Source organism: Apteryx mantelli, chromosome 15 (assembly GCF_036417845.1).
Source record: "Apteryx mantelli isolate bAptMan1 chromosome 15, bAptMan1.hap1, whole genome shotgun sequence".
Classification (NCBI taxonomy): Eukaryota; Metazoa; Chordata; class Aves; order Apterygiformes; family Apterygidae; genus Apteryx; species Apteryx mantelli.
This window is the reverse complement of record NC_089992.1, coordinates 25,519,162-25,531,398: the sequence shown is the minus strand read 5'-3', so window position 1 is coordinate 25,531,398 and position 12,237 is coordinate 25,519,162. Positions and strand designations below refer to the sequence as shown.

General features: G+C 66.0%; 2 protein-coding genes across 5 annotated transcripts; one reads left to right on the top strand and one right to left on the bottom strand.

Moving 5' to 3' along the window:
• Positions 1-395: 395 nt before the first annotated feature.
• Positions 396-3,284, top strand: PPIB (peptidylprolyl isomerase B). Its single transcript, XM_067305428.1, has 5 exons — positions 396-663; positions 1,535-1,648; positions 1,802-1,895; positions 2,496-2,680; positions 2,859-3,284. The coding sequence occupies exons 1-5, from the start codon at positions 508-510 to the stop codon at positions 2,979-2,981; spliced, it is 672 nt and encodes a 223-aa protein (XP_067161529.1). The 5' UTR covers positions 396-507; the 3' UTR covers positions 2,982-3,284.
• SNX22 (sorting nexin 22) lies at positions 3,177-8,174 on the bottom strand. 4 transcript variants are annotated; one of them, XM_067305429.1, is made up of 7 exons: positions 8,073-8,174; positions 6,135-6,218; positions 5,734-5,838; positions 5,529-5,623; positions 5,069-5,101; positions 4,604-4,677; positions 3,177-4,348 (listed from the first exon to the last, which is right to left on the bottom strand). In XM_067305429.1, exons 1-7 carry the CDS (start codon positions 8,139-8,141, stop codon positions 4,218-4,220), a joined length of 591 nt encoding a protein of 196 aa, XP_067161530.1. In that variant the 5' UTR covers positions 8,142-8,174; the 3' UTR covers positions 3,177-4,217. The 4 variants fall into 4 exon arrangements, with proteins under 4 accessions (XP_067161530.1, XP_067161531.1, XP_067161533.1 ...); XM_067305430.1 differs by having other exon boundaries at positions 3,177-4,327; XM_067305432.1 differs by lacking the exon at positions 5,069-5,101.
• Between the last annotated feature and the right edge of the window lie 4,063 nt (positions 8,175-12,237).

Here is a 12,237-nt window from a genome sequence, read left to right as displayed (position 1 = left end):
GGCGGCGCGAGCCCCGCCCCCAGCGGCCTCGGCGCGCTGCCGCCCCAGCCCGCCCCCCGCCGGGCCGCGCCCCCCGCCGATTGGCCCGTGCGAGCCCTGCGACTCCGCCCCCCGCACCCGTGCCGGCTTCGGTGTCTCAGCGCCCCGCCGGCGGCCGCAGCAGCGGCGCGCGGGGCACCCCGGGAACTTGTCCCCGCCCCTCCTCCGCGGGAGGCCCAATCGGCGCGCCGCCTGGGCCGCCGCGCCCCGCGCCGCTCCTCATTGGCTGCGCCCGGAGCCGCGGAGCGAGGGGCAACGTGGCAGCCGCACCGCAGCTTGTGCTAGCGCCGCCCCCGGCGGATCTCATCACCCCGGCCGGCCGGAAGGCACCGCCCGTTCCCTCCCCCCCCCGGCGCGCTCGTTGGTTTCGCCCGGGCGGCCGGAGCGGGCGGCGAGCGGAGCGCGGCTCGGAGCGTACCACTGCACGGCGGGGGAGAGGCGCGGGGCCGGCCCGGCGGGCGGGGCCGGATGCAGGCAGCGCGGCGGGCGCTGTGGCTGGGCTGCGAGCGGCGGAGGATGAAGGTGCTGGTGGCGGCGGCGGTGCTGGGCGCGGCGCTCCTGCTGCTGCTGCCCGCCGCCTCGCGGGCCGACGAGCGCAAGAAGGGCCCCAAGGTCACGGCCAAGGTCGGCGCGGGGTCCGCGGGGCCCGATCCGGGCGGGGCGGTCTGGGCCGGGCTGGGCCGGGCGGGCCTGGGCCCCGGGGCTGGGCTTGGGCAGGCCCGGTCGGGTAGGCCGGGCCGCAGCAGGGTAGCCTAGGATGGGGCTGCCTGGGCTGGGCCTGGCTGGGTGGGCTGAGCCCGAGCAAGGTATTCCAGGCTGGGTCAGGATGGGCCTGCTTGGATGGGCTGTGGTAGGCCTGGCTGGGTCAAGGTGGCTCGAGTGGTTTGGCTGGCATAGGACCGGCAGGGTCAGCTGGAATAGGCCTGACTGGGTCAGGATGGGCCTAGTTGGATTCTCTGGGCTGGGCCGGGCCAAGATAGTCTAGGCTGGGTCAGGATGGACCTGGTTGGGCTGGCTGGGGTAGGCCTGGTTGGATAATCTGGGCTGAGGTAGTCCGGGATGGGCCCAGTTGGGCCAGCAGGGGTAGGCTTGGTTGGGTCAGGGCCTGATTTGGTAGGCTCAGTCTGGCCAGATCAGTGCAGTCTAGGTTAGGTCAGGATGGATGTGGTTGAGTAGGCCGTATCAGACCAGGCTAGCCCAGGTTGGGTCAGGATGGGCCTAGCAGGGTAGGCTGGGCTAGACTATGGTAGGCCAGGTTGGAGTAGCTCAGATTAGGATTGATGTGCCCAGCTGGGCCAGGACAGGCTGACTTAGGTTGGTCCATGGGGTTAGGCCCAGCTGGACTTGGTAGATTAAACTGGGTCGGGACTGGACTGACTGGGATAGGTGGGTGGATTAGGTGGGGCTGGGCCAGGCCGGGGTGGGTTTGGTTGGCCCAGGGGAGGTCCAGCGGGGATCAGGCCAGCTTTGTTGACACCCTTGTAACCTCTCGAAGGTGTTCTTCGATCTGCGCATTGGTGAAGAGGATGTGGGCCGTGTCGTCATTGGGCTCTTTGGCAAGACTGTGCCCAAGACAGTGGACAACTTTGTTGCACTGGCCACCGGAGAGGTGAGGTGCCACCAAATGCCTAGCCTTGCCTCCCCCCCCCCCGCCCTTCTCCCACCAGGGGGGACTCTTCCTCGGTGTCCTGTGGCAGAGCAACCTGGAGCTCTAGTCTGTCTCCTTGTCTCACTCGTTTCTCTGCCCTCTCCTGATCTCTAGAAAGGGTTTGGATTCAAGGGCAGCAAGTTCCACCGTGTGATCAAGGACTTCATGATCCAGGGAGGAGACTTCACCCGTGGAGACGGCACCGGAGGTAATTTGGCCTGCACCAGCCTGGGGGATCCAGCTGCTCCCTTGAGAGGAGCCACATTCCTAACCCACTGTCCGGGCTCCGCCAGGAGGCCAGTGTGGAGTTAGAGCATGACAGGGCCAAGTGGGGCCAGCACATGACTTGTAGAGACCTCGGTGTTGGGAAGGGATGGACAGAGCTAGGCTCAGCCCCTGTTCCTGAGTGTGCTGTAACTTGGGCCCAAGTAGCCATGCCCCTGCCCCAACAGGAGTGGGAGCTGGAGCGCTGTCCTCGTTGTCTCCCGCTGGGAAAGCTCTCCTTTGCAGCAGCTTGTGCCTCTGCTGGGTGTCCTGGCTGCCAGGAGTACAAGCCTTCTATCAGCGCTTAGCAAACATTAGCAAAGTCGATAATATCGGCGTTGGAGAGTTTGGGGCTTGCTAGCTCCTGTCAGACCTGCTCCTTGTCACGCTGCAGCTCATGGCAGTACAAGGTCAGGTCTGCGCTGCCCTGTGTCCTGCCTCTTCCCAGAGCAGGACCTGTCCTTGGCCCAGGTCTGCTCTAACAGGGGTCACTTATCCGGACTTATTTCCGTCAGTGCAGCACAACCTTTTTTTTCCCCTTTAGGCAAGAGTATCTATGGGGACCGCTTCCCTGATGAGAACTTCAAGCTGAAACACTACGGCCCTGGCTGGGTGAGCATGGCCAACGCTGGCAAGGATACCAACGGTTCCCAGTTCTTCATCACCACAGTGAAGACGCCGTGGCTGGATGGCAAGCACGTGGTGTTTGGCAAAGTGCTGGAAGGCATGGTAAGGGGGGGGGTTAATCATTTGTCAGGGGTGGCACGGCACCAAACAGATGTTGCACAAGCAGGCTGGCTGGGGACAGAGCACTTTGGAGAATGGGACCCTGCTCTGAGCTGGCTCTGCCTGGACGGCCAGCACAGCGCCCAGCGTTGCCCTAGTCTCACACGCGTTCTTTCTCCAGGACGTGGTGAGGAAGGTGGAGAACACTAAGACAGACAGCCGGGACAAGCCCCTGAAGGATGTCACCATCGCTGACTGCGGCACCATAGAGGTGGAGAAGCCATTTGCCATCGCCAAAGAATAAACCACCCTCCTGGCTCAGCGAAACGGCAGGGCCCTGCGCTGCGGAGGCCCAGCCGCAAAGGGCTGCGGGCCTGGGGCTGCCCCGCTCTCCTCCCCCCCGTGCGTTTCCCTGCCTCCCCGGCGTCATCCCTGGGCAGGTGAGCAGCAGCTGAGCCGCTGTGCCCCACACGCCCGCCTCCGCTGCCCAGGCCTCCTCCTTCCCCCCTACCACATTCCAGCTGGCCAGCAGGCAGGACGGGGCTCCTCTTCCCATCACTTTTGTAAGAAGCACATGCACCAATAAATGTGACCAATGTGTTTTTTAGAGAGTCGCCTCGGTCCTGCTTTCTGAGGGCTGGGGCTTGCCTGAGCCTAGCATCTATCTAGCAGCAACCCTGCTTGCGCATCCCTCAACTAGGCTGGCCAAGGCCTGGCGGGGCAACTTTGGGAGCTCTTTGGAGGTCCTGGTCCTGCTAATTCCCCTGAGCACCCCTGGGGAAGGGGTCAGAGACCAGGAGGAGAGGTGCACATGGGAAGGGGGAAGACTGCTATGTGCTCCTAGCTGTGTTTGAGGGGGTCGTTACCCAAAGTAACTTCCCCATGAGGTCACCTTGTTGCAGCCAGCCCTCTTCCCCCTTGTCATGTCTCATTAAACTGAGAGCAGAGCTGCAGCTGGCCTCAGATTTGCTTTTGTAGCACTCCAGAGCACAGCAGTCGTCTGCCAGTCAAGCCTGAGTGATTTATTGCACAGTCTCCCAAGCGCCAGAAGCCCAGACACTGAGGGCTTTTCCCAGTACAGTTCAGGGTCCAAAGGCTCCTCCCGCAAACCCGAAACATGGGGGCAGAAGGCAGAACTCCTGCGCTTCAAACTAAAGCACTTGAGGGCTTGAATTGCCATGGGTAGAGCAGACACAAGCCAGCTCTAGTCTGGAGAGCAGCTGTGGCTCTTGCTGTACCACTTGGCTTCTCCCCCCCTCAATTCTCCTGTCTGAGAGCAGCCCCTCTTGCTTTCTAGCTCCCTGTGCCGGAGTGTTTTACCTCTGTGAGCCTTCCCGGCAGGCCTGGCCGGCCACTGCAGCTGCACCACACACACGTGCTTTACCCGAAGAGTTTCTAGCCTGAGATGTGGGGTCAGGCCCCACCACTACGTCCCTTCCCCGAGGCCCAGGAGACCCATCCAGTGAGCGGGGAGGGCCCCCCGCAGAGCCGGCCTACCCTTAGCAGCAGTGGGGAGGCGGCGGGTGCTGCATGCGCGTGCTCAGGAGCCCGGCTGGCCGAGGCCCCGTGGTGCTGCCTTGCGAGAGGAGCAGCTCTCCGGGACGTAGAGGCCTTGCAGCACCCCGCTCAGGACCGTATCAGGAAGCAGGTCTGCAACGCAAAAGGAAAGGGCTGAGCGTGAGTGGAGCAAGCTGAAGCGAGAGCAGACTTTTTGCCGCGTTGCTTGGCCCGGGGCTTTGGCCAGACAACGCCTGCAGGGGGAACAGTGAGCTGTTCCTGGAGCGCTGGGCCCTGCAGTGCTCTGGCTCCCAGGGACATGCGGAAAGCAAAGCTGGAGCAAGCCTCAGGGGATTAAAAACTCATCACACCTGCCCTGCCCAGCTACAAGGGGAACACGCGGCTGCAGCTCGTGACCCTGCTCCTTACCTGTAGCCGGCGGCCGCACGTAGGGGTCTCTGCAGAAACTCAGCACTGGCCGCTGGGAAGGCAGGCAGCCAGGCCTGCAGCGATAGGAGAGAGGTGAGCACCAGCGGAAGGTCCCCTCGTCCCACGAAGCCCCTCGTGCTGACCAGGATGGCCCAGGCCTTCCCACCAGCTCCTGGCTAAAAGCACACCCACCCACCCCCCGGGGTGGGGGGCAGCATGTGGCATCCGTGGAGGTCCTTCCCAGGAGTCACCACAGCCCCCAGCTCGGGCAGGTGACACTACCTACCCCAAGGCCCCACTAGGCGCTTGCATTCCCCGGCTGCCTGCTCTGGGAGCAGGGAGAAGCCAGCGCTGTCGCAGGAGAGCAAGTCCTCGCAGCAGGGCTCCTGGCTGTCCCTGCCGAGGGGACTCTTGGCAGTGGGTCCCCAGCCCCACCACCGCACGGCAGCCCCAGCAGCAACCTACCTGCTCGCCTCCGTGGAGAAGCAGCTGGAGGAGCTGCAAGGAAGCAGAGCAAGTCAGCGGCTGGGTGTTAGAAGAGCTGCTGCCCTCAGCCTGGGCACTGCTGCCAGCAACAGCCGGGTGCCACTGCCTCCTGCGTGCCAGCCCCCCCACCGCATGCCAGCCCTCCCTCCACCTTCAGAGCAGACATTGCTTCTCCGCATCCCTGCGGTGGGGCATGCGGAGGCTGCCAGGAGAGGCTGGCCGGAGCAGGCAAGGTGCCTGTGCTCCAGCTGAGCGCTGAGCTCCAGGGAACATTCCCTGTCGTCCCCTCCCGGCCAGGCTCGGGGTGCTTTACACCATGCTGCGAGAGGGAACAGGTTGATGGTGGCCATCACCGTGCAGGGTGAACCGGGTGCTGTGAGAGCCGTCAGCGCCGCCCCACCCCCCCCCCGGGCCAAGGCTCCAGCCCCTGCGTACTCACGCCAGGCTGGTGGCCTTGGGGTCCTGCTGGAAATGCCGCACCTTCAGGAAGTCCAGCACCTCCTGGGGAAGCTCCTCATTGTGGTACAGGACACCCTGAGCGAAGCGCACACTCAGCGTGGAGGGGGTCGGCACCCCAGGGCGCTCCGGGGCGTTGTGAGTGACCCCCCCCCCCCCCCCCTTCGAGCCGCGGGGCGGCACCTTACCCGGATGTAAAGCTCCAGGCCCTGCCGGCGCTGCTCCAGCACTTTGGGCATCCAGTTGGGGACCCGCCGGGGAGGGAAGTCGGGGACCTTGCAGGTCTTCTTGATCTGGGGCCGAGCACAGCACGGGGCGTGTTGCTGATGGGACGGCTCGGGGCGAGCAGCACAACCGTGCCGCCCCGGAGCCCGTCACCCTGCCGGGGGCTCCTCGGGCCACCTCGGGGGAGCGTTTCCAGAGGAGCAACCAGGCTCTCGGCAGAGGCATTGCCCCATCCCCTGGGCTGGCTCAGCAGTACCAAGGCGACCTCCCAGCTCAGGGAGACACCGCGAGGGGCCCGGGCAGCTCCGGACCCCGGCGCCTCACCCCGGGGTGCCCGCAGCCCTGCGCGTGCCCGCCGCCTCACCCGCTTGTGCAGCGCCTGGAACTCGCTGTAGCGCTTGGCCACCGTGTGCCGCCGGCCATTGCACAGCACCTCCACTCTGAACACCTGCGGGGGGGGGGGGGGGCACAGCCTCAGCCACCGTGGGCCCACATAGCCCCAGGGGCAGATGGGGACCCCACCCTCCCCCGAGGGGCAGACAGGAACCCCGGGGAAGATAGGGATCCCCCAGCCCCCGGGCCAGCCAGTGAACTGCCCCCTTTCAAGGGCAGACGGTGACACCCCCGAGTCCTGTGGGCAGGTGGGACCAGGACACCCAGGGCAGGTGGGACTGGCGGGGGGGGGGGGGTAGATAGGCATATGCATCCCCTGGGGCAAGCGGGGACCTCCACCCCCTGGGAGGGAAGCTGGGGACCTCCACCCTTTGGGGCAGATGGGGACCCTTCCAGGGGGCAGATGGGGACCTCAGGGAGGATGGGGATCCTCCAGCCCCCGGGGCAGGCAGGGATCCCTGGGGAGGGCAGGCAGGGACATGCATCCCCTGGGACAGATGGGGACACCTCGGGGGGGGGGGCAGATGGGGACCTCCCCGGCTGGGCAGACGGGACTCCCCCAGGAGGGCAGGCAGGGACACACACCACCCTCGGGACAGACAGGGACCCCGGGAAGGATGGGGACCCCCGCAGCTGCCGGGGCAGGCAGGGACCCCCGGGCCGGCCAGGGAACTGCCTCCTTTCAAGGGCAGATGGTGACAACCCCAAGTCCCGTGGGCAGGTGGGACTGGGACCCCCCGGGGCCGGCGGGACCCCCGGGGCAGGTGGGAGCGGGGGGGGGGGGGGGGGGGTGGGCAGACGGGGACACGCATCCCATGGGACAGGGCCCACCACCCCCTGGGGGGGGGGGGAGATGGGGCCCTCCACCCCCTGGGGCAGATGGCGACATCCCCGGGGGGGGGTGGGGGGGCAGATGGGGACACACACACCCTGGGACAGATGGGGACCTCCCCGGGGTGGGGGGGCAGACAGGACTCCCCCAGGAGGGCAGGCAGGGACACCCCCCCCCCCCCCTCCGGGACAGACAGGGACCCCGGGGAGGATGGGGATCCCCCAGCTCCTGGGGCAGGCAGGGACCCCCGGGGCAGGTGAGACCGGGGAGGGGGGCAGGCAGATGGGGACACGCATCCCATGGGACAGGGCCGGCCACCCCCTGGGGAGGGGGGGGAGGGAGATGGGGCCCTCCACCCCCTGGGGCAGATGGAGACAGCCCTGCAGGGTGGATGGGGACAGCCACCCCTTGGGGGGAGGGGGGGGGGAGATGGGGCCCTCCACCCCCTGGGGCAGATGATGGGGACCCAGGGAGGATGGGGATCTCCAGCCCCCCGGGGCAGGCAGGGACCCTCGGGCAGGGAACTGCCCCCTTTCAAGGGCAGACGGTGACACCCCCGAGTCCCGTGGGCAGGCGGGACCGGGACCCCCCGGGGCCGGCAGGACCGGGGTGGGGGGGCAGGCAGAGGGGAACACGCCCCCCCTGGGGCAGGTGGGGACCTCCACCCCCTGCAACAGAGGGGGACACCCCCGGGGGGCAGACAGGGACCCCAGGGAGGATGGGGATCCCCCAGCCACCGGGGCAGGCAGGGACCCCTGGGGAGGGCAGTCAGGGACCTCCACCCCCCCCCCCCCCCCCGGTGTCACCGATTTACCGGGACAGATGAAGACACCCCCGAGGGGAAGACGGGGACCTCCGCTGGGGCAGACAGGGACCCCCCCCCCCCCCCGAGGGGCAGACGGGAACCACCCTGGGGGGCAGGCAGGGACCCCCGGGCCGGCCAGGGATCTGCCCCCTTTCAAGGGCAGGCGGTGACACCCCCGAGTCCCGCGGGCAGGCGGGACCGGGACGCCCGGCGCCGGCGGGACCCCGGCGCCGGCAGGTGCCCGCCCGCCCCGCTCGCCCGCGGCCGCTCACCGTGTGCGCCTTCTCGGGGCTGCGCGCCGCCGCCTCGGGCTCCGCCGCCGGGATGGACACGGCGAGCATGGCCCCCGCCGCCGCCACCGCCGCCACCGCCGCGCCGCCCGCTGGCGCCGGGCAGCACCGGGCAGGGCCGGGCCGGCACGTGCTCCCGGGGCCCGCCCGGGGCTCCGCACCGCCCCGGCACCGCGCCTCCCCCGGGCCGGCCCTGAGGGAACCCCCCCCCCGCCAGGCCCCCTCCGGCCCGAAGGGCCCCCCCCCCCCCCCCCCGCTCGGCCCGGAGGCGCCTCCCTGGCCTGGCCCTGAGCTCCCCCCCCCCCCCCCCCCCCAAACACACCGAGGGACACCCCCCCCCCCCCCCCGCCCGGCCCCCCCACCCCTGAGGAGACACCCCCCCCACACCCGGCCCTGAGGCCCCTCCCCCCCCTCCCACCCTGGAGGTGCCTCCCTGGCCTGGCCCTGAGGCCCCCCCCTCCCACCCCCACCCCTGAGGGACCCCCCCCCCCCACACACACCCTGGAGGTGCATCCCTGGCCCTGAGGCCCCCCCCTTCGCACCCCCCCCCCCAATCCCTGAGGGGACCCCCCCCCCCCCCAAACCCCCGGAGGTGCCTCTCTGGCCCAGCCCTGAGGGGCCCTGGCTGGCGCTGAGGGCAGCAGCTGCGGCCCTGTGGGGGCGGAGGGGGCCTAGGTGGGACCAGTGCCCCCCCCAGGCGGCTGCCCCACGGCACAAGGGCCTGGGGGGGGGCATGTGGCACGGCCACACTCCCTGCCGCAGTCCCTCACCGCCTGCGCCCGGCCAGGGACCAGCACCAGGGCAGCCCTCGGGGCTGGGAGCTGCCCTGCGCCTGGCCTGGGCGGGGGGTTTGGGGGGGGGGGGGGGCGCCCTGCCCGCACCACAGCTTATCCGTGAGCCTGGCCCGCGCCGAGGGAACCCCTATCAGCCAGGCGCAGGCTGCCCAGGGCCGTGGGGCTTGTCACGGCACACAGGCCACCAGCCCCACGCCAGCCCTGCACCGTCGGCTCGCGAGGCGCCACACCGCCACGCTGTCTCCCCCGTGGATGTCTCGGCCGTTTCCAGCCCCTCTGGGGCTCCCAGCAGAGGAAGCGATACAAGACAGGAGGGTTTTCACTTCCCCAGTGACAGCCCTGGCTACATCCCTTGGCTGCAGCGTGGTCCAGGCTGGAGAACAACATGGTCCAGCCCTGTCTGTTCCCTACAAACGCAGGGTTGCTGCATCATCATCATCATCATCATCACCACCACCATGGTCATCTTCACAGTGCAAGCGAGAAGGAGCCTTTGGCCCCACTAGTGCACTCTCCTCACACCGAGCAGCAACACTCACCCGGGGCTGCCGCTTGCCCAGGGGGACCCCGGCAGCAGGAGATGTGGGAGAACATCCCTCCTCATTGCTGCAAGCTCTGCTGCCTGCTCACAAACCACCCGACAGCCCACTGCTGCCTGCCTCTGTGGCTGATCCTAACTGCGTTTCCATTCAGCCTGGCCCCGTGCTCCACCCCAAAAGGCTGGAGCAGCCGTAGACCCTTCCCCAGACCTCGGCGAGCTGGCCAGGCACATTGCACCCGGAGCCGCACCAGCTCCAAGGGCTGTCTTGCAGCCATCAGGGCCACACCAGCCCCTGCCAGCCTTTAACCCGCTATTAACTGTGGTGACTCCAGCCCCAGCGCAGGCAGCAGGGCGAGGAGCTGGTCCCAGGTGATGCCCATCCTCTGGCACAAAGTGCCACGTGGGCACCAGCTGGCAGCCAGCGCCAAGCCGGCACCCGTGGTGGGAGAACGCCCTGGGACTGGCTCCGTGGAGGCGCCAGCTCCAGCCCCCGCCACCCGTGGCCTTCCTGCACTGCTGCCCTCCCCGTGTGCTTGTCTGCACAGGGAGGCCACGGCGTTACAGGTGTCTGCAGGTGCTGCAGCAATGCGATAGCGCCTTGCCTGCTGGCCCGGCGTTCACACGCTCGAGAGGCAGCACAGCCCCCAGCTGCCAGGTTAAGCTCAGAGCCGCCGCGCAGCGTCCCAGAGGCAGTTTCGCCTGCGAGTCACCGACAGTAGCCTGTGGCATGGGGGAGAAATGATACCAGCAAAGGCAGCCTCAGCCACGTGACGCTGCTAAAAGTGTCTGGCGCAAGGTTCAGGACAGGGGGGAGCCGAGACAGCCCAGCCTCAGCCAACAGTTTTCATCGCAGGAGACGGTGTTTGGCTTTACCTCCCACGCAGGGTCACAGCCGGGAGCGCCTGCATCTCACAGCTCCCGCCAGGCACCCCGGCCCCTGCACACAGAGCTGGTACAGACCTGGCAAAGTCCATCGGATGCCTATTGCTGTGCTGCCCACCCTGCCAGCCCCTCTCCTCCCAAGGCATGCGGGCAGGCAAGGCGAGCAGCCCAGAGAAGGTCTGTTCCCCAGCTCCTTTGGCTGGTGAATGCAATTTTAGAGGGCTGGCCTGCCCCTGAAGTGTCATCCAGGAAAGGTTACTTCTCCAGGGATCAGGGGAGAGAGACTGGACCCAAAGCCTCATGCTTTCAGCCAGTGCTGCCCAGAGCCCTCTGCTCGCACACAGGGAGAAGCTACTGCTCAGGAGATGGTTGAGCTGTTAAGAGCAGGATATAAGTCATAGCATTGTTCAGACCTCTCCTCCTTGGCTCAGGGCTTCCAGATGCTAGTTTCTCTGTTAGGACTGACACGTCACTTAGTTAAAGGGCACAGGGATCTCTGCCCAGAAGCAGCAGGAGTTTGCTTTGCCATTTCCAGGTTCTTCAAGCTCCTAGTATGCAGCAAGGGAAGCAGAGGAGGAGCGAGGGAGAGCTAAGTGGCCTTAGAACAGTGTTCAAGCTGCTCTCACCCAAAGTCCCCACAAATACCTGCACCCAGGGCCCATAACTGCTATAAGCACCCTTAAGGACAGCACCTGGGAGCTCACACAAGATGCTTTGTACAGCTTTAACCTCCCTTTGTTTCATGGGAAGTTCTCTACTGCAAGACAAAGCCAGCTCAGCCCAGCTCCTGCAGACAGAGGCACTTGGCAAGCAAAGCGTGCTATCTTTGGGCACTTCAGCCTGGCAGAGAAAGGAGCCCGTGCTGGGCTGCTCAGGGGAGGGGTGATGCAGGACACAGGATCCTGCCATGTAGGGTGCTAGTTGTGACACAAGGGCAGCGCAGCTCTTGGCTGTGCTTGGGAGAGGAGTGGTGGCTGCCCACAGCAATAGCTCAGCCTGGGATGGGCACATACCGCATTGCTCCACTGAGCTTTCTTGTGGACACTAGGGAAACCCTGCTCTATCAGGACAAGGGGAAGGGGAAGTTGATACAGGCTAGCTTTTTTTTATTATTATTTCCCCCCTCTCAAAAAAAAAAAACCACAAAGAATCAGTATCAGTTTTGATCATGTCTGCTAAGAACATAACTGTCTGCTCCGAACATAACTGTCTGCTCCCAGAGCCAAGCCCCGTACCAAGACAGCTTCTTCAGTGAGAGGAGCTTCAAGCACAGTTGCCAGCTGATCACCTTGCATTTCCCCTGCTCCTAAAGCCAGCAGCTCGCAGCAGCATCCTTGGGCTGACACCTACTGTCATCCCAACAGCTTTTGAAGGAGCAAGAGCTGCCCACCTACAGCAGCACTGCAGCCTTATGAGAAGTCTGTGCTACCTTGGGCACTGTCTGCTTCCCCCACAGTTGACAGAGGCCCAAAGGAGAGGCAAGACTGAGTTCATTGCATGCAAAGTTGTGCCACCTTGGAGCCTGGCTGAGCTCAGAGCTCAAGAACAGCAGCCTGTCCTTATGCTTAAAACAATTGAGAAGGCTAAAGTTTAATCAGAAGCCAAGACAGATGGCTCAGGCAGCCTCCAAGGTCACAGGTTTCTCAACAACACCACACTGCACCTCAAAGCACCAGGCACCATTGCCTCCTTCTGCATCCACACGTGGAGCTCTTGGGCAGGACACACAGCTAAGCAGAGCTTGGTACATGCTGAACACAGAGGGCCATGCTGGGCTGGCAGCACTGCCTTTGAGGGGGCCAAGCCCTGGCTCTGCTGGCCTTCAGGGCACCTCAAACACTCTATAACACAGCCTCTTCCCTCCAGCCATTACACCTCCCTGCCCCAGCCCAGGCAGCTCCCATAAACAACAGAACAAGCTTGTCTGCCC

Coding starts and splice junctions, on each gene's coding strand:
- SNX22 (XM_067305429.1), bottom strand. CDS start 8,141: ATGCTCGCCGTGTCCATCCCGGCGGCGGAGCCCGAGGCGGCGGCGCGC. Junction 5,624..5,733: donor GCCTGGAGCTTTACATCCGG/GTAAGGTGCCGC, acceptor CGCTTCGCTCAG/GGTGTCCTGTACCACAATGA. Junction 5,102..5,528: donor CCCAAGGCCACCAGCCTGGC/GTGAGTACGCAG, acceptor GCTTCCTTGCAG/CTCCTCCAGCTGCTTCTCCA.
- PPIB (XM_067305428.1), top strand. CDS start 508: ATGCAGGCAGCGCGGCGGGCGCTGTGGCTGGGCTGCGAGCGGCGGAGG. Junction 664..1,534: donor GCCCCAAGGTCACGGCCAAG/GTCGGCGCGGGG, acceptor AACCTCTCGAAG/GTGTTCTTCGATCTGCGCAT. Junction 2,681..2,858: donor GCAAAGTGCTGGAAGGCATG/GTAAGGGGGGGG, acceptor TTCTTTCTCCAG/GACGTGGTGAGGAAGGTGGA.